This window comes from Drosophila santomea, unplaced genomic scaffold, assembly GCF_016746245.2.
Source record: "Drosophila santomea strain STO CAGO 1482 unplaced genomic scaffold, Prin_Dsan_1.1 Segkk13_quiver_pilon_scaf, whole genome shotgun sequence".
In the NCBI taxonomy this organism is placed as follows: domain Eukaryota; kingdom Metazoa; phylum Arthropoda; class Insecta; order Diptera; family Drosophilidae; genus Drosophila; species Drosophila santomea.
The window spans coordinates 309,646-330,715 of NW_025318946.1; the positions used below are offsets into that span (position 1 = coordinate 309,646).

The 21,070-nt window shown below is 46.7% G+C and overlaps 1 protein-coding gene across 1 annotated transcript; it reads left to right on the forward strand.

Annotated features, from left to right (window-relative positions):
- The first annotated feature begins 6,304 nt into the window (after positions 1-6,304).
- On the forward strand, positions 6,305-14,398 carry LOC120457528. The gene is made up of 2 exons (XM_039645074.1): positions 6,305-6,823; positions 13,487-14,398. The coding sequence occupies exon 2, from the start codon at positions 13,498-13,500 to the stop codon at positions 14,374-14,376; it is 879 nt and encodes a 292-aa protein (XP_039501008.1). The 5' UTR covers positions 6,305-6,823; positions 13,487-13,497; the 3' UTR covers positions 14,377-14,398.
- The last annotated feature ends 6,672 nt before the right edge of the window (positions 14,399-21,070 follow it).

Genomic DNA, 21,070 nt, shown 5'->3' on the forward strand with positions numbered 1-21,070 from the left:
GGTTTTCGTCAGATTTAGAGGACTTCCGCTTAATTTTCCACAGGGTTTTCTCCTTTTTCTGGGTATGTAGAGGGGTTTCCTCTGGGTTAGATGACCTGGGGCACTTATTGCTAGCCTTGCCCTCATCTGTTTGGATGTGGTCGTGCTACATTTTGAATGTATAGCCATTTTCAGTGACTGTTTGTGTTGAATACTTATTTCGAGTGTTGGTTGGCTCTAAATAGTTTCTGCCTAATAGTGAGTCAAATTTTTCTGAAAAATTGTCAGTATAGAATGTTTGTTTAATGGGACAAAGTTTGGTTGAATGCAATTAAACGCTTTTGTTCAATGTTATAACGCTATTTATTGTAACGAACTGATTTTGCTTGTCTGCTCGCTACGGAATACGTCCGGCTAGCTCAGTAGAGTTTGTGCGTTCGTCCCACGAAATTTATAGAATAACGTTATCACCCGGTTACCAGTAATAACACTCGCAGTTTCGTTCTTGGATCTTTATTTTGTGCTTGGACTTACAAAGGAATTTGATTATCCGGCCTTGGTACTGGATGGTTTGTTCACCGGCCTCGTTCCGCTGTCTCGCCGCTCCTGTCGTCCTGAATGTGGTTGGGCGCTCGTCGCTTGGGCTGAGAGTGGTTGTCTTACGCAGACTCACGGCAGCTAACGGCTGTGATCCCCAAGGCATACGCCTGTGGAACAGCAACACGTCAACCCCACGTCTGGTTCGGACTGGTGGCGCCGGTATCACGCCTGTTCGGATCGCACGGACACACCTAGGCGATCGCCTGGTTCACGTTCGCGGTCTCCTACAGAGTTCTCCGGGTCTACACCACAATCCCTGCCGCTTATCCTGTGCCCTCCTTGGTTTGGATTCGCCTGTTGGGCGCTTCTGGGCTACTCGTGCGTCGTCGTACTGGACCTCAGCTACCTTCGTCTCAATTCGGAAACCTTCTCGTCCCGAACGTCTTGACGTAGCGATCTTGCTCCTTGTTGACTACCACGGCTGTAGCTCCTCTGCTGACTTCGATTTCACGTTGTTAATTCGTACACTTGCTCTCCTCGACTGACTGACCCGCTTCCAGCGTTCGGCCTGTTTATATAGGCCTCCTCTAACGGTTCACCCCTTTGGTCTCCAGTCTCCGAATCCAAAGTCCACGATTTTACCGTTGGCCCGGTCCAAAGTTCGATGTGTTCCGTTATTTGCCTTTGAGCCTGCTGACTCTCCAACCTCTCTTCTCAGTAAGTCCGGAGTCTCCACTCTCTTTCTCTCCATTTCCCGAGTCTCTAAACTCTCTTCCTCTAGAGTCTCCAAACTCTCTTTCTCCAGCCCAGAGTCTCCAAACTCTCTTTCTCCGGGCTTCGCACTGCCGTTACTACGCCTTGCCTTGTTGCGTAACTGGCAACGGCAGGCCCTTCTCATGCGATCACCATCCGCATTTGTGCGGAGTTTCAACTCCTCACATCTCCCCCTTTCTTCGGGAAAATGTAGAATTCGGCCTTGCAGTTACCGCGGAACACTCCTGAGATCTCGTTGACGCTTCCAGTTCCATCTCGAGTTCCACCGCGCCGATCTCCTTCCAGTACGTTCCTCGTTCCTTTTTTTTTTCAAATTTGCCGCCCATTCGAATTTCCGTGACGCTACTTCGTCCACCACTCTTCTTCCCGCATTCCGCGTTTTCGTCTTCTCGCCATCTCGTCACACTACTGGCCGTCGATCGATTGTTTCCGATAACTTTTGTTGGCGCGGCGTTGCCACTCGATGACCATAGTGTTTCCATAGTGTGACACGTCATGTGCTGCTTTTTCCGATGTTTCTGCCCATCGATTGACACTATCGAGCGCCGATCGACCGCCTTGTGATCGAGGCGCCCACTTCCTTCTTTGACTTTCTTCCCTGCAGCCTCATTTTGTGTGCCTTGCGGTACTGCTGTACCGCCTTTCCGCTTCCTCGGGATTATGTGGGTTCCTTGGTCTGGTGGTTCCACTGCCTCTCCGTGCCCCGTTGACTCCGGCTTCGGCCTGACGCTTAAGCGGTCGCCTCTGCTGCTTGTATTTGAGATACACTGAGTGTACCTGTGTCAGATGTTAGTCGTGGAATCCTGATGTCCGCGGGGAAGAAACAGTATTCTGGCTTGCTCGCTGCATGGCCCCGCTGACTTTCGCCTTGGCCTGACGCTGAAACGGGTGTCGTGTTACGTCCGTTCTCGGGTCCTGCCATTTCTCCATACCGACAGTGGTGGTCTCGCCTTTGGGCCCCGCCGGTGGTGGGGCTGTTGACTCTGGCGGTTTCCAGACGAATAAACAGTCGTCTTCAGGCATGTTCTTAGGACACAGTTTTCCGGTTTGCTCGCGGCATGTCTCCGTTGACTCCGGCTTTGGCCTGACTGTGAAACGGATGACTGGCCCTGTCCATTCTCGGGTATAGTTGGCTCTACTGCACGCTTACCCTATTCCCTTCCTACGGATCCACATCCACGTCATTCTTCTCCAGATCCTGTTGCTTAAGGTCGCTGACGTGTACCGTGCGCTCCGTTCTGTTCTTTCGGTGGCGAATCGTACACATCACTGGCGATATGAAATCCACAATCTGGTACCTCTTGAACCTCGGAGCTAGTTTGGCAGCAAACCCTTCAGCCGCTTTTGATAAACGGTGCTCTTTGGCCCACACCGCTTTACCAATCCTTGGCTTCCACTGCATTCTCCTCAGGTTGTAATGCCTCGCTTGGTCCTACGACACTCTTCCTGGTTTCTCCGCACAATCTCGAAGATCTCTTTCATCTTCTCAGCGTACACTGTCGCCCAGGTCTCTTCCGGGATCTGTGTCAACATCTTTCCCGCCGCCTGCCGCTGATTCGGTTTGAACCTTGCGCAGTCCTCGCATTTCCGAACGTAGGCCCTTGCGTCTCTCTGCATTCCTGGCCAGTAGTACCGGGCTGCAACCCACGCAATCGTCTTACGACTGCCTACATGGCCGGCTGCCGGGGAGTCGTGGTTTTCGCGCGGTACAGTTTCTCTCAGCTGCCGCGGAAGACATAGCTCCCAGGTCACTACATCTTCGGTCACTGCTGGTGGTCCTGTGACCATGTCCACTTGGTACCCTTACGAAGGAGGTCGTTGAGTGGCCTTACAATGCGCGCGAAGTCAGGCACTCCTCGGTATTGCCTCAGCTCGCGGTCGTTCTAGCTGTGCTATGGCCGCTACCTTCTCTGGGTCGGTGCCTATCCTTGGCTTGTGACGCGGTGACCTAGGTACAGTAGTTCTTGCTTGAAGAACTGGTATTTCTCTGGGTTTATTCTTAGGTTCGCGTTCTTCAAACGACGAAACACTTCACTGAGGTTTCTTCTGTGTTCCTCTAGGGTACGGCCAATCACGATGATGTCATCTTGATACGCAAAGGCGACATTTCCGGTCCAATCACCTGATCCAGGGCTCGTTGAAATGTGGCTGACGGGGAGTGTAATCCAAACGGAAACACTCTCCATTGGAACAGCCCTTTCCCTGGGACCGTGAAAGCCGTAAATCCCCGGCTTGACTCTTCCAACGGTATTTGCCAATACCCATTCTTGAGGTCCACACTGTGTAGTATCTCTGCTTAATTGATTTATTATTCTTCATGGTTATCGTGTGCTCGGCTATACTAGATGTTCCGGTCATGGAGTAAAACTCCGCGAGGTCTGTTTCCAGGAATTTATTCATGTCATCCCCTTTGCCGTCCTTTTGGACTACTGCGAGCCACCCATTGTGTCTGCCTCTGGCCGGTATCCTGATCTGGGCCCCGACTTGCGGAAATTCCACCCAGCACCAACGCATCCACTAACCCTGGTAATATCAGCAGGCTCATGACGAGTCGCCTGTTGCCGAACTCCACTCCTATTTCGAGCTTTGCGTTGATTTCGTCGCACCTTCCATCTGCAAACCTAACCTGTCGTCGTATCCTTGTAATCGCTCCATGGGCAGCCAGCTGGTCCGCTAGCTCTTCGCTTATGAAGCTTGCTGTTGTCCCGGTGTCGATCGTGGCCTTGTACGTGTCCCCACCGATCGTTACCGCTGCGGACAACTTCTGCTCCTCTTCGATTAATTTTCCAGTTAGTTTGGAGAGGCGGCACCTTGAGACCCCGGCTCGGCTCTCTGCGGCTGGGATCGCCATTTCCCGTTATCTGGCAGAATTCCGTACTTCGGATTCCAATGGTAGTGTTTACCGCACCTGCGACAAGCTTCTTGCGGATTGGCAACATGGGTTGGGTTCTGACCCGAGTTGCCCCCAAGAGTCGTTCCATTGTGCCTCTTGGTGGTGACTGGCGGCCACCATAGGGTTGTGTTTTGTTGCCTAGACTGAACCCGGGGTATATTACCCCCACTGTTCCTGGGTCTGCGAACCTAGATCTCCTGAGTCCTTACACCTTCTACACGTGATGTGTGTTGCGGCCGGCTTTGTTGCGGCTGAATTTATGCTCTTCCGCAAAGGCTTCCCGTTCCTTGTGCAATTCCTCGTACTCATCTGCCGGTAAGATCTCAACGCTATTCGGAGGTCTGGCGTGCAATTCTCCTTGATGAGCTCTAGCGTTTCCTTTTTCCCGTTCCCAAGGCGTCTTATCAGGGTCTCATCTCGACCATGTAGTCCTTGAATGCGTTCCCCATTGTTTCACCTTGTCCGCGAGTTTCGTGATGTACCCCTGGACAGGAAGTATGTTAGGAAACTATCTATGAATTCGGCCCAAGTCCTCCAGTGTTTGTTATTTGATATGTACCATTTCAGAGCCTTTCCCTGCGAAATCTTCCTTTTTAAGACGGTAACTTCTACCCATACTGATTTTTTTTGTTGATTAACGCTAGAGTCCAACGGTCACACCTTCCGCCCAACCGACCGAGGGGCGCTGCCGTATATCGTACGGCTCGAATCGCGGAAAGATAGACGCGATATGGAAGACAGTAAAGAACGAGAAAATATACATATATACCAGTAAGATTTAAGAATTTGTTAAATACGATAGTATTGATAGCTTTAAGAACTGCAGAGAGTCAAAATTAGAGATTGTTCATGCTGAACAGCTGAGTCCGGTATCCCGCCAGCAGAGCATCGCTGTTGGCGGAATGTTTCGGAAGTGGGACATGAAGCCGTTATTTTATGTGAGAAATTACTTGAAAATAAAACCCCAAACGAGAAGGACGAGCCCCAACCCCTTGTGTTTCTATTAAATTCTGGGACATTTTGCGACATCTACTTTTCCGGCCCCCGACGTCTACATTTTTGGTCCTTCGAGCCGGATCATCCAGCGCTTTGCCGAGATAAGTACGGTGCCAAAATCCCCACCATATATGTATATACATACGCAGCTATATGGTGGATGCGATAACACCTTCCCATCCGACTCCGTAGCTTCTGACGAGTCATCACGAAGTGTGTGGTCTGGCGTTGTCCTGGTGGAAACTACATCCTTCCTGTTGGCCAATTCTGGACGCTTCTGTCGATCTCCCCTCAAGCTATCCAGTTTTTCGCATAATGTAGATTAAGCGTCTGGCCATATGGAGCAGCTCATAGTGGATGATTCCCTTCCAATCCCACAAACACACAGCAAACCTTCCTGGCCGTCAATCCCGGCTTGGCCATGTTGGGACGATCACCCGGCTTCGACCACAACGTTTCAGCTGATATTGTCGTATGTGATCCATTTTCGTCGCCAGTCACCATCCGCTTCAAGAATGGGTCGAGTTCGTTCCGTTTCAGCAGCATATCGCAGGCGTTGATTCGTCCAGAAGGTTTTTTGCGTCAAATCATGCGGCACCCAACTTCAAGCTATTTTTGTATCCAGCTTTGCAGATGGTTAAAATGGTTTGGTGACTAACTCCCATCCTCCTGGGCGATGTCACGAGATGCCACATGCCGGTCTAACTGATGTATCCATGATTGATCGGTATTTGTCGTCACAGGTCTTCCGCCGGCGGCTTATCCATGGTGTCGTTTTCACCGGCTCTGAATCGTCGAAACCATTCCTCCGCGGTTTGAAGTGATAGAGTACCATCCCCCAAAACACATTAATCTTACGGAACGTTCTCTAGCGGATTTGCTTAACGAAGAAAACTTTAAATAGCGCGAATTTCGGCGTTAGTGAACTCCATGTTTACACGTCTATAACTGTTAAACGCATATCCAAACAATCACATAGCGTCGTTTGTAGGTTATGTCAAGACCTTTCATATTATGTATAGTATTGGCCAGATACGAGCTCTGTAGCGCTTTGTACATAGCCGCGAAATTCAAAAAAACCAAAAAGGCGGAAGGGAGATATTTGACAACCTATTGCTGCGATCAAAATCCGCTCACTATCAACTAGTGGCCACCTGCGCAATAATATATGTTCGTGTGTATATTCTGTATGCATCCTTTCCCTTTTATGTTATCAGCCAATCATCAACTTTCCAATAAAAACACCAAATAAAAAACTAAATTCGCCACCCAAACTTTCACATACACAAAAGCATACAGACATTCCATGTATGTTGGCCGATCGATGTACATACATATGTCCATTGCATCTGCATACATTGCGTACATGGCACATACGCAACGTCGTACATCTGCATGGTCATAGGGTGTTTCATTAATTGCCAAACCATTCAAAACATTCAAACAGACATTAATATCATCCATATCATCCATATCATACCATATATGTACATACATATATTAATGTTATTGTTTACTTTTTCACATACACGAAAGCTTCCACACACACGACAAGCACAGACGTTTTGTTGGACCGGCAGATAAGAACCGGCTGCAGCCAACACTACGACGAACACATCCACGAACACAACCTCCAACGCAGTAAGAGAAAAAGAATAACAAAAAAACAAATTTTAAAACAACCATCGGCGCTAACATTTACATATTGTATATATATATGTGTGTACCAGCATATGTACGTATGTGTCAAGGTAGCCACTCTAGGGCCTATTCCAATAAGGGACCGTTCACACTGACACTACTTTTTTCTAGTTTCCCATAGAAAGTGTCAGTGTGTGTTTATTTTTGTTTCTTTAATACTTTTTTTAACTCCGTTCTTGATTTATTCGCATATCCGATTCGCATATATCGTCTCAAAAAATTGGCCGAACATCCACGCTTATCCAGCGTCCCACATCAACAATTATAGTCCAGCGTGATCCAGCGCCCTCATATCTGTTTTTTTTTCTCAATCGATAGCAACATTTATTCCGATTATTGTGTATTCCGCGCTTAATCCAGCGACCCCAGGTTTTATATAAAACGATAACATAATTTGTAACGATTACCATTTGTTTTTCAAGCGCAATCCGGCGCCCCCTTATTTTTGTCTAAATCGATTAATTCCGATTATTCATTTTTCTTTTGATTTTGTCTCTCGCTCAATACAGCGACCCCGGTGTTTTTTCTCTTTTTGTTCCGATTGTCACATCTTTTTTCACGCGTTGTCCTGCGCCCCACACCCTGTCTAAATTGATGCGATAATTTGGTTCTTAATTACTTTTGTGCGCTTTATCGAGCGACCCAGTATAACTCCAAATCAACAATCCTTAGCTTTCAATTATTTTGGGTGTCCGCTTTATCTAGCGACTCCAGTTATTTTTTTTTCCCAAATACGGAACATTCCGATCGAGCCAACTGGTCGCACGCTTATCCAGCGCCCCAATATATAAGTTGTTTCGAGCTTGGTTGCACGCTTAATCCAGCGTCCCAATATATAAGTTATTTTCGATCTTGGTTGCACGCTTTATCCAGCGTCCCAATATAGAAGTTGTTTTGAGCTTGGTTGCACGCTTTATCCAGCGTCCCAATATATAAGTTCTTTCGATCTTGGTTGCACGCTTTATCCAGCGTCCCAATATATAAGTTGTTTCGAGCTTGGTTGCACGCTTTATCCAGCGTCCCCGTATTTGTCCAAGTGGACAGACTGTTTCGCCCCCACACGGTTTTCGGCTCCTCCGAGAGCTTAATATGCCAATTGGCCACGGTGAGGAGGTAAAGACCCGTTTGACTGTTTCCAAAACGTCTCAACGAGTTAGAGCCAAGAGCGAGTCCTCTGTGCCCTTCAAAAGCCCAAGTCCCACTCGAAGCAAAAGCCCATCGACAACTCCACGGAAATCCACGAGCACGTCGCTCCAAGTTCCACGGTCAGCACCGAACACGAAACCGAATTTAGACTTCTCACCCCAAATTACGAGAGCAACCGCAAAAATGACGCAAGCTGAGGCAGACAGGGCCTTGATGAAATTCATGACCATAACCGATAGAGTAGGTCAGTTCGAGGCCAGAGTCAACACCCCAGCAGTCACAAGTCCGTCAATCCACACAAGTAGGGTGCGACTCGAGCAGATCAGGGCCCTATGGGACAAGGTGGAGAAGGAATACGAGGCGTGCTCCGAAGCTCTGTCCGGTCTGGGATCCACAGACACAATAACAGTCATGCAGTCCAAGTATGACTACTGTTATGCCGTTTACGAGCGGTGCGCAGCGAGCCTCAACGAGATCATTGAAGAAGGTTCACGCTCGCAACAGGCCGTTCAGGCCTCCATTCCGGCGCCTCCTCAGGGAGGGTGTCGCTTACCCCCAGTCGAGTGCGACAGTTTCAGTGGGGACTATGTGCACTGGCCCACGTTTCGGGATCTTTTCTCAGCCATCTACATACACAACCCTCGGCTTTCAGAAGTTGAAAAGTTGTTCCATCTCAATGCTAAAACTAGTGGTGAGGCTAAATCCATTGTGGCCTTATCACCCTTAACCAATGATGGATTCGAATCAGCCTGGAGAAACTTGCAGAATCGTTTCGAAAACAAGAGGCTACTGGTCAACAGTCAGCTTAAGATTTTGTTTAATTTACCTTCTGTTGGCCTTGAATGCGGCAATTCCTTGAAACAGTTAGAGAGCACAATTCAAGGTTGTTTAACAGCTTTGAAAATAGCAAAAATCGACACCTCTAACTGGGATTGCCTGCTCGTTTTTCTGTGCTCTGCCAAGTTGCCAAAGCTAACGCTGTCTCTATGGGAACAATCCCTTATGAGTAAGACAGATATTCCACTGTGGGCTGAATTCCAGGCTTTCTTACAAGATCGTCATCGAACGCTCGAGGCGATCGAAGATTTTAAGCCAAACGTTCAATCCAGAGCACTGCGGACTGACAATAGCCCGCGGGCGATCCAGACCTTTGAGAATAGAGTGACGGTAACTCCACAATCCTGTAAACTTTGTTCGCAAGAGAACCATCCTATCCGAGTATGTCCGTTATTCTTACGAATGCCAGTCGGAGAGCGGGAGAAATATATAAAACAGCAGAAGTTGTGCTTAAACTGTTTTGCTAGAACGCATCTGCTTAGGGATTGCACTAGCACGCATAATTGCAATACTTGTAAAGGGCGCCACAACACTCTCCTACACCGAAGCGGCACTCCACCAGTCCAGTCAGCGGTCAATCCTGACCACCAGGCCCACGTATCCACATTTAACCACCAGCAAGATATACAGTCCACTCCATTAACGAATCAACCGAATGTGCAAACGTTTCTGGCTGTAAACACTCAAGGGGTCCTCCTGAGTACAGCTTTAATAGAGATTTGCCATTCAGGCATCAAATACTCAGCACGGGCACTTATTGACTCGGGTTCTGAGGCAACCTTTATTTCAGAACGCTTGTTCAACTTGATTAAGTTGCCTTATGAATCCATCCATGCTCAAGTTTCAGGGCTCAACCTCACTGTTGCGGCTCAGCCCCGTAAGCGCTGTCAACTCAGCATAGGTTCTCCGGTCAAGCCCCACATCCAAATTAAGACTTCTGCATATGTACTACCACAACTGGCCGGGAGTCTCCCATCCTTTACTTTACCTGAGGACTCTTTAAAGCATCTGCCGCCTTTGCAACTAGCAGACCCAAATTTCTACCGGAGTTCGCAGATCGACGTTCTGATCGGTGCCGATATCCTGCCATCGATCATTCTCAGCGGCTCCCATCCCAATATCTGTGGCACGCTTCTTGGCCAGGAGACCATATTCGGATGGATTCTTTGCGGTCCGATCGCAACGAATCCCACAAGCAGAATATGCTCATTTTCGTCCCGACTAGCTGTCACCGAGTCCAGACTGGACAACATTCTCACAAAATTTTGGGAGGTGGAGGATGTTCCAGTGAAGCGGGTTAGGGAATCCACCTCGATTTGCGAGGAAAACTTTGTCCAATCTACCAAAAGGAACGAGGATGGGAGGTATGTGGTTTCGTTGCCCTTTAAAGAGCCTAACAATATCAACCTTGGGCACTCCAGGTCGGTCGCACTGGCTCAGTTCCTCCGAAACGAGATTCGACTGAATAAAGACGTTGTGTCAAAAAAGCAGTACGACTCAGTCATTCAAGAGTATTCAGATTTAGGGCATATGCACCAAGTCTCTCCGGACGACTCTAATAATTTTTATTTGCCCCATCATGCTGTCTTCAAACCAGACAGCACCACAACGAAGGTTCGCGTTGTGTTTAATGCTTCCAATCCTTCATCAAACGGGAACAGCCTCAATGATATCCTTCATGCGGGGCCCGTACTGCAGTCCGATCTTACTATCCAGATTCTAAAATGGCGTTTCTTCAAGTATGTGTTCAATGCGGACATCACAAAATGTACAGGCAAATTCGGGTAAATTCAACCCATACGCGCTTTCAGAGAATCCTCTTTCGCAATAAGGATGGAGAGCTCTGTGACTATGAACTCGATACAGTCACCTTCGGCGTAAACTGTGCGCCTTTCCTAGCCATCCGCGTTCTACAACAGTTGGCTCAGGATATCCGAGGCCAATATCCTTTGGCAAGTGACATCATCTCGAACTTCATGTACGTTGACGATGTGCTCGCAGGCACTCACACTAAGCAGTCGGCAGTTTTAGCCATCGAGGAGCTTCGGCTGGCTCTTGAGAGTGCTGGTTTTCCATTACGGAAGTGGACCTCGAACGAAAGAAAACTCCTACAAGAGGTTCCAAAGGAGCACTTGATTAGTGCAGACTTTCTGGAGCTTGAAGAGGCTAGTACGGCGAAAACTCTTGGGATCCGTTGGCAAGCTACATCCGATAGTTTCTTTTTTACACAAAACGAGAGGTTTTATCTCAGATAGCCAAACTGTTCGACCCAGCAGGATGGCTATCACCTTTCGTAGTCCGAGCCAAGATTTTATGCAGAAAATTTGGCTACGGGAGCTGGGCTGGGATCAGCCACTCCCCCGGGATCTCGCGACCCAGTGGCGGGAGTTCCTAGAAGGGTATCCTGCCCTGAAGGAGATTCGTATTCCGAGATGGGTACGTTTCCATCCAGCTGCGAAACTTCAGTACCATGCGTTTGCGACGCGTCACAGGACGCCTATGGGGCTGCTATTTCGTCCGAATCGAAACGAAGGAAGGCTGTTGTACTCATCTACTTACATCCAAAACCCGAGTCGCTCCTGTCAGATCCATCTCCATACCACGCTTGGAATTGTGCGGAGCAGTGCTGCTCACGGAGCTGGCAGCTCTAGTAATTTCTGAAATGCCTCCTCATGTTTATGAGACCTTTTACTGGACCGACTCCACGATCGTTCTTGCATGGCTGAGTAAGCCAGCGTGCACCTGGACAACATTCGTTGCCAACAGGGTCGCAAAAATCGAACAGTGTACCGGCGGAAGCAAGTGGGGACATGTACGATCCGAAGACAATCCAGCTGATCTGGCAAGCCGGGGCGTCTCACCCCAAGAGCTGAAGGACAGCGCACTGTGGTGGCGTGGGCCAGCTTGGTTGCACCTCAAACAGGAGCAGTGGCCGAGTGAGTTGTTGGTCCATCCGGAGACTGAGCTTGGGCAGCGCCCCGTCAAATGCCACACGGTCGCAGTGCCCTCAGCAGTTGAAATCCTAGAGAGGTTCTCAGCCTTTGACCGAGCTCTGCGAGTTCTTGCTTATGTGTTTCGTTTTGTGAAAAGTTGCCGGAGGGAAGGTGTAGCCTCATCGGCAGAACTCACTGCGGCGGAGTTGTCGGAGGTGCAGGAGCGGCTAATTGTGCTCACTCAGAAGAATGAGTTTCCCGCCGAATATAAGGTTTTGAGCAACAAGCAACCAGTTCCACCCGCAAGCGCAATTTCGAACCTAAACCCCTTTCTTGACGGGAATGGGGTCTTGAGAGCAAGCGGCAGGTTACAAGCATCTGAAATGCTTAGTTATGATGAAAAACATCCGATCATCCTTCCTGCACGGTGTAGGTTCGCCGAACTTCAAGTCTTGTTTATCCATCGCATATCCTTGCATGGGGGAATCAATTAATGATCCGACTGATCCGTTCCAAATTCTGGATTCCCAAGCTAAAATGTTGGTGAAACGAACAATACATTCGTGCCGAGTGTGTGTTATTCACAAGAAGAGACTGCAGACGCAGTTGATGGGGAATTTGCCCCGTGCGAGGTCCACGTTTTCCAGACCGTTCACCCATACGGGAGTGGACTTCGCAGGACCATTTGACGTCAAGAGTTATGTCGGTCGAGCCTGCAAAATCACAAAGGGTACGTGTGCGTTTTTGTGTTTTACTACCGGGCTATCCACCTCGAAGCGACCTCGACTTGACTACAGAGAAGTTCCTGGCCGCATTCTCCCGTTTTTTCGCTCGGCGTGGTGTCCACAACACGTCTACTCTGACAACGGGAAAACGTTTGTCGGAGCTTCCACGTCCTTATCAAAGGATTTCATTGAAGCTACCAGAACATCGGTTTTATCGCAGCACAGTCTTCAGAATGTGTCCTGGCATTTCAACCCTCCTGGCGCACCTCATATGGGAGGGCTTTGGGAGGCAGGTGTGAAGAGCTTCAAGTCGCATTTTACAAGTACACAGCCGTGGGAAATACACGTTCGAGGAACTGACTACCCTCCTGGCGAAGATTGAGGCCTGTTTGAACTCCAGGCCCATCTCGCCAATGTCCGAAGATCCCACGGACCTTATCGCTCTGAGCCGGGCATTTTCTAATCGGTGGACCATTACTGCGGTAGCAGAACCTGAGGTTAAAGAAGGTCCCAGCTCCATTATCAATCGGTGGCGGAGGTTGAAAGCCCTGAATCAGCAGTTCTGCCTGCGTTGGAAGGAGGAATACCTAAAGGAACTCCACAAAAGGAATAAATGGAAGTTCCCAACGCGAGATCTCCAGGCTGGAGACATGGGTGATCAAAGAGGAGAACTTGCCATCCAACGAGTGGCGACTTGGGCGTATCCAAGTGGTCTGTCCCGGCGTGGACGGCAAGGTCAGAGTGGCAGACGTGCTCACAGCACGGGGGGTCGTCCGGAGACCAGTGGCAAAAATGATCCGCCTTCCAATGGACAGCCCGAATGAGTCGAAAGACTCCTCCATACTTTAAATATTTGAAAACCTGCTACTGACGAGTCCTAAGTTGTGTCGTCCTACGTTGTCCATGTGTCATGATCATCCGCATCTATCTCATTTAATTTTATTTTGCCCATTTCTATGTAGCCGCATATACAATGGCTCCAGCGATCCGCCACGGTGTATACCGCTGTCGAGTGTGCAGGGGGATTCATCCATTGAGGAGCTGCCAGCGATTCCTGCAACTGCCGGCTGTGAAGCGGCTCCGGGCAGTCTTGATTAACAAGTACTGCGCTAACTGTCTGGCCCACGAGCATTCGGGCCGGTCGTGTCGCAGCAAAGCGAGGTGCCGCATCTGCCGAGAGGCCCACCACACTCTGCTGCACATCCGCGGCGAACAGCCAGGCTCTTCGAGGCCTCAACGGAAGCGTGAGCCACAAGCAGCGCCTCAGCCTCAACGGCGTCAGGAGGTGGGTTCGACCGGGTCACGACGCTCAGCCTCGCCGATGGATAGGTCCCCACCCCACAGCTCATTGTCAACGCCGACGGGCGCGCCTAGCTTGGTGCGGACGAGCGTCAGCATCCTTCCGACCGCTGCCGTGCTCATTGGGTCCGAGCAGAAGAGATTCGATGTGCGAGTCTTGGTGGATCCGTGCTGCCCCGTGAGTCGCATCCACGTCTCGCTGGTGAAGGCCCTCAACTTGGCCGTCACGGGCGTGGGCAACGAACGGCTGTGCACCACCGAGATTCGCTCGAAAACGTCCCGGATGAGCAAACAGCTGCTGATGGTGGTGGACGAGCAGATGCAGAGCCGGACGCCGGCACAGCCCCTGGATCCGAAGGTGCAGGACATGTTCCACAACATGACGCTAGCGGATGACCGGTGGTTCCACCCAGCGCTTGTCTCGGCTGTCCTTGGAGCAGACGTTTACGCCGACCTGATGCTGCCGGGTATCATCGCGAGCCAGGACGGCCTGCCCATGGCACAAAATTCCAAGCTGGGATGGATTCTTTCGGGACGCTGTTCTCTGTCCTAAATGTGCAAGTATTCCTCTTGCAAGGGGGGAGAATGTTCATGCCGAACAGCTGAGTCCGGTATCCCGCCAGCAGAGCATCGCTGTTGGCGGAATGTTTCGGAAGTGGGACATGAAGCCGTTATTTTATGTGAGAAAATTACTTGAAAATAAAACCCCAAACGAGAAGGACGAGCCCCAACCCCTTGTGTATCTATTAAATTCTGGGACATTTTGCGACATCTACTTTTCCGGCCCCCGATGTCTACAGAGATAATAGGATAGAATCTATTATAGTCAGAACATAATACTCTTTAGGGATCGTGCCACTCATAATTAGATCTACATTGATTTAAAATTAGAGGTACGTAATTTCTAGTAAATCTTCTTGGAACAGTGAAGTTTAGCCGACTAACCAAGTCGGGACTATCCACTTCACCACGAATAAGGTTAAAAATAAAGACTGTTCCAAGCATAGTTCTACGGTTAGCTAGGGAGTGTAAATTAATTAACATTAGTCTACTGCAATAGGAGGTAATATAAGGTTTGTATCCCAATTAAGGCGCCGTAAGGCAAAAAGTAAGAAGTTCTTTTGAACCGATTCGATGCGGTCCGAGTAAACTTCATATTGTGGACTCCAAACAGGTGATCCATACTCGAGGATCGGACGGACTAGAGAAATAAATAAGGTTTTGGTCAGGTAAGCATCATCATATCCCTTTGACCCGTTTTATAAAACCAAGCACACCCCAGGCCTTATTGACAATAGACAAAATATGGTCTGAAAATGTATGCTTAGGGTCCAGAAAAACAGATCATCAACATGTGTTATTCTGTGCAAAGAGCACCCACTTAGAGTATAAGTCGCGTGCATTAAGTTGGCACGACAAAAGGTCATAACTTTACACTTAGAACCATTTAAGTTTAATACATTATCACAGCACCAGGTTTAAAAGCAATCTAGATCGGATTGTAAGTCCAAATGGCGAGAAATGTCCTTATACTGGAGACATAGTTTTACATCTTTAGCGTACATAAGTACACGCGAATGATTTATTATTAAGGGAAGGTCTTATTAAGGGAAGCCTCCGAAAGTTTGCCCTTCGAAAACAATGAATTCGTTTGGTTGACTTTTCTGGCCTCTCTTTTATTACGGTACCTGTGTCGATTGTCACCTCGAAAGTTGGATGGTATGGATCTTCTGGTTGACTCAGAGATTCTACTCTAGTCAGAAACACACTTTCAGGACTTGAAACAAAGCATAGATCCAATAAACGACCAAGAGAATTTCGAATATAATTCACTTGCGACAACGATATATCAAGCAAGCCGTCAATAAAGTCATGCTGTGCTGGGCAAAAGAATGTATGACTGTTCTTCTGTGGGCCACTTAGTGCCTGGTATATTAAAGTCACCTAGAACAACTAGTTGGTCCCTATCGGACAGTCTATTTGAAACGGATTGGATAGCGGACAAATAGTAAATATATTCAGGAAATTCAGAAGTCGGCGGAATGTAAGAGCTCGTAATATAAAAATCGCTACCAGAAAATGACAGCTTTACGCATATGAATTCTAAGTTATGGAACTCGTCAAAAAGTACCTCCTCTGACGTGACTAGACTCCACCTCCCCCCTGGAGGGACGATCATGCCTGTATTCTGTGTACATACCTGGGAAAGCTTCGGAGTTAAGTATCTCCGGTTTTAACCAAGTCTCTGTAAACACAATAATAGGGATGCCAAGGAAAGGATATCTGACTACAAATTAGTAAGCTTATTACTCAAGCCTCTTACATATTATTAACAGATAGGGAGACTAGATTTTAGTTTTTTGAATATAAAGAAGTAGAAGTAGTAGAGGGGATGGGGCAGAAATCTGGCCACGTGAGGGAAGTTTTATTCCCACGGGCCCTTTTTTATATTTTTAATCTAAGCTTCGAACTCTTTCACCACCATACTATCCGGCCAAAAATCATCAGAACAATGGTCGAGGATAGCTCATTAGGGACAGTTATCTTGAAACCTGAGGTGTCTCTAGCGTAAGGAAAATTAAATTTTTCCACTTTTATGTTGTCGGCTTTTATTTGTCTTGTATATAAGACAGTACATCAGATGATGTTTGATCAGGGAAAGCCGAGAATCTAAAATTTTTTCTTTAGTGGAACAGTGCGGACAAAACGTAATCTGTAGTAATCCCAGGATGGACTCCCTCCACAACGGATTGATCGGATTGCTCCGAATCTTTATTAGCTGCCGATCTAAGCAACATTTGAGGGTTTGCTGCGATCGTCAACTAATCAGCTGTGGAGTCCTGTTGATCGCTTGCTGGAGGTTGCGGGGCATTTCCCTTAGGAAGCCTACCACCAGCGGCTTTCTTGCGCTTTGGAGATTCCTCCAATAGCTTGAGGCTATTAAATTGTGAATCTGGCGCGGAAAGAAGATCATCAGCTCGACGAAAACTATCTCTAGCCACTCAAAAACTGCTGATCAGTCCTTTTAAGCCACCTTTAGTTTGGCGCATAAAGAGTTTCATTTCATTCGCATCTCCTAGGCAAGTATCACAGCAGTATTTAGATTAGGGCCTTGTTTGGCCTTTGAAACCAGCGCACTTAGTGTGCACCATTCTATCACATAGCCAGGTCATTTTTGACTGCTCAGGCTTTATTACCTGACGGCATTTGTTATGGAAGCAGACAACATTGGTTTCCATATCTAATTGGGTTTTGACCACTGTGCCAAAAGACAAAATGTACCGCAAGAGCGCAGTCTGCACTTTAGAATTTTGTGTGGGAGAGCGAGAGAGCGGGAGAGCGGCTACACCGTGCAGTTAAGTACAAAAACAACACCAAACAGCACTACGGACAACGCACGAAAGAGAGAGTAACAAAGACGCAAAGACAGGAAGAGAACATATTGAATTAATTTATTAAAATAATGCACAAATCACTAAAGATTCACTCGCGAAGCGAACGGAACTTTAACTAGTACTGATTATGAAATTGAACTATTCAAGAATTTATTAAAATCCACCGTTGGATTTGGCAAAACAAAAATAAATTCGGAGCGCAGAATAAAAACACGACCGTTCGCTTTAAAGCTAGAAGGCGAATACTGCCGGATAATCACGTTTTTGGGCGCCAGACGTAACGAACTGATTTTTTTATTGGTCTGCTCGCTACGGAATACGTGCGGCTAGCTCATTAGATTTTGTGCGTTCCTCCCACCAAATTTATATTATAACGTGATCACCCGGTTACCAGTAATGACACTTGCAGTTTCGTTCTTGGGTATTTATTCGTACTTAGCTTTACAATGCGATTTGATTATCCGGACGTCTCTGCTATAATGTTCGAAAGGATTCCAAAGAAGGTCAGATCGTCTGCTCAGTTAGAACATCTTAACTCCGTCTCTAATAGCATTTATCTAATACCCTACGAATCTTATGTCTCCTAAAATTCTACAATGGAACATAAATGGCTATGTCAATAACTACTGTGAGCTGCAAGCATTAATAAAAGAACATCACCCACATATATTAACATTGCAAGAGACTCATCGAAGATTCAACTCAATGCACCCTATTCCACCCTATTTCCGCTTGGCGGGGAGGGGCTCTGAATTACAGCGGTACTCACTGTAGTCCATGTCGGAGAGTGTAGGCCTCCAGACATCTGCATACCATCTTAACTCCGTCTCTAATAGTTCAAAGAAATTACTCTCTCCACTGATTTTAATGCAATCTGCATTGAGATATGCTCCCAAAATAAATTTAATATAGTCTCCACTTACCTCAAACCAAAATCAGTGTTTAATATCAAAAATCTGCAAGCTGTACTGCTCCCTTCAAACAACAAGCCCGCACTAACAAGAAAAAAGGAACCATCCTGGAAAAATTCATTATGCAGTCGAACTATATCATTCTTAATGACAAGGGCCCAACACACTTGAGCACACACAAAACTCTTACACACATAGACCTCACTCTTTGCTCAGCAGAGCTGGCAATACATGCAAAGTGGGAAATAGAAACCAAACTTTTTCGGAAGTGATCACCTTGTCATCACGCATTTATTTCATTCCACCAAAAACAACTCAATGATAAAGGCTCCAAACCCTACGCATTCCCAAAAATAAAAAAAATATTACCACCAAAAACATTATCTGTTATAGGAAAAAATCAGCGATCTTTAAGCGCGCCCTTAGAATCTCAAAAAGAGACGCAATTAACAAGTTTACCGAGGAGATTAATCTTAAGACTTCCATACAAAAGATATGGAGTAATATCCGCCGATTTTGTGGGCTAAATTCTACCAATGGAATTCACTGTCTAAACCACCAACCCAATCCTATCCAATTCATCACCCACAACAACATAGCTGGCTTGTTCTGCGAAAATTTGTCATCTGAATCACGCGATCGCAATTTCTCCCAAACATTTAATAAAAACAAAACTAAAAAATCTATAGAAATTTACAAGACTAATACAAAAATGAAATGAAATATCAAAACATTTTTCAAAAGTGTGGGCGTGGCAGCTTGGGGCGGTTTGTGGGCGTTAGAGTGGGCGTGGCAAAAAGTTTTTTGGCAAATCGATAAAAATTTACAAGACTAATACAAAAATGAAAAAATATCAAAACATTTTTCAAAAGTGCCGATCTAAGCAACATTTGAGGGGTTGCTGCGATCGTCAACTAATCAGCTGTGGAGTCCTGTTGATCGCTTGCTGGAGGTTGCGGGGCATTTCCCTTAGGAAGCCTACCACCAGCGGCTTTCTTGCGCTTTGGAGATTCCTCCAATAGCTTGAGGCTATTAAATTGTGAATCTGGCGCGGAAAGAAGATCATCAGCTCGACGAAAACTATCTCTAGCCACTCAAAAACTGCTGATCAGTCCTTTTAAGCCACCTTTAGTTTGGCGCATAAAGAGTTTCATTTCATTCGCATCTCCTAGGCAAGTATCACAGCAGTATTTTAGATTAGGGCCTTGTTTGGCCTTTGAAACCAGCGCACTTAGTGTGCACCATTCTATCACATAGCCAACAGGTCATTTTTGACTGCTCAGGCTTTATTACCTGACGGCATTTGTTATGGAGCAGACAACATTGGTTTCCATATCTAATTGGGTTTTGACCACTGTGCCAAAAGACAAAATGTACCGCAAGAGCGCAGTCTGCACTTTAGAATTTTGTGTGGAGAGCGAGAGAGCGGAGCGGCTACACCGTGCAGTTAAGTACAAAACAACACCAAACAGCACTACGGACAACGCACGAAAGAGAGAGTAACAAAGACGCAAAGACAGGAAGAGAACATATTGAATTAATTTATTAAAATAATGCACAAATCACTAAAGATTCACTCGCGAAGCGAACGGAACTTTAACTAGTACTGATTATGAAATTGAACTATTCAAGAATTTATTAAAATCCACCGTTGGATTTGGCAAAACAAAAATAAATTCGGAGCGCAGAATAAAAACACGACCGTTCGCTTTAAAGCTAGAAGGCGAATACTGCCGGGATAATCACGTTTTTTGGGCGCCAGACGTAACGAACTGATTTTTTTATTGGTCTGCTCGCTACGGAATACGTGCGGCTAGCTCATTAGATTTTGTGCGTTCCTCCCACCAAATTTATATTATAACGTGATCACCCGGTTACCAGTAATGACACTTGCAGTTTTCGTTTCTTGGGTATTTATTCGTACTTAGCTTTACAATGCAATTTGATTATCCGGACGTCTCTGCTATAATGTTCGAAAGGATTCCAAAGAAGGTCAGATCGTCTGCTCAGTTAGAACATCTTAACTCCGTCTCTAATAGCATTTATCTAATACCCTACGAATCTTATGTCTCTTAAAATTCTACAATGGAACATAAATGGCTACGTCAATAACTACTGTGAGCTGCAAGCATTAATAAAAGAACATCACCACATATATTAACATTGCAAGAGACTCATCGAAGATTCAACTCAATGCACCCTATTCCACCCTATTTCGCTTGGCGGGGGAGGGGCTCTGAATTACAGCGGTACTCACTGTAGTCCATGTCGGAGAGTGTAGGCCTCCAGACATCTGCATACCATCTTAACTCCGTCTCTAATAGTTCAAAGAAATTACTCTCTCCACTGATTTTAATGCAATCTGCATTGAGATATGCTCCCAACATAAATTTAATATAGTCTCCACTTACCTCAAACCAAAATCAGTGTTTAATATCAAAAATCTGCAAGCAAGTACTGCTCCTCTTCAAACAACAAGCCCGCACTAACAAGAAAAAGGAACCATCCTGGAAAAATTCATTATGCAGTCGAACTATATCATTCTTAATGACAAGGGCCCAACACACTTGAGCACACACAAAACTCTTACACACATAGACCTCACTCTTTGCTCAGCAGAGCTGGCAATACATGCAAAGTGGGAAATAGAAACCAACTTTTTCGGAAGTGATCACCTTCCAGTCATCACGCATTTATTTCATTCCACCAAAAACAACTCAATGATAAAGAGCTCCAAACCCTACGCATTCCCAAAAATAAAAAAAATATTACCACCAAAAACATTATCGGTTATAGGAAAAAATCAGCGATCTTTAAGCGCGCCCTTAGAATCTCAAAAAGAGACGCAATTAACAAGTTTACCGAGGAGATTAATCTTAAGACTTCCATACAAAAGATATGGAGTAATATCCGCCGATTTTGTGGGCTAAATTCTACCAAT

Excerpts from the sequence above, each read along its gene's own strand:
- LOC120457528 (XM_039645074.1), top strand. The coding sequence starts at position 13,498 with ATGGCTCCAGCGATCCGCCACGGTGTATACCGCTGTCGAGTGTGCAGG.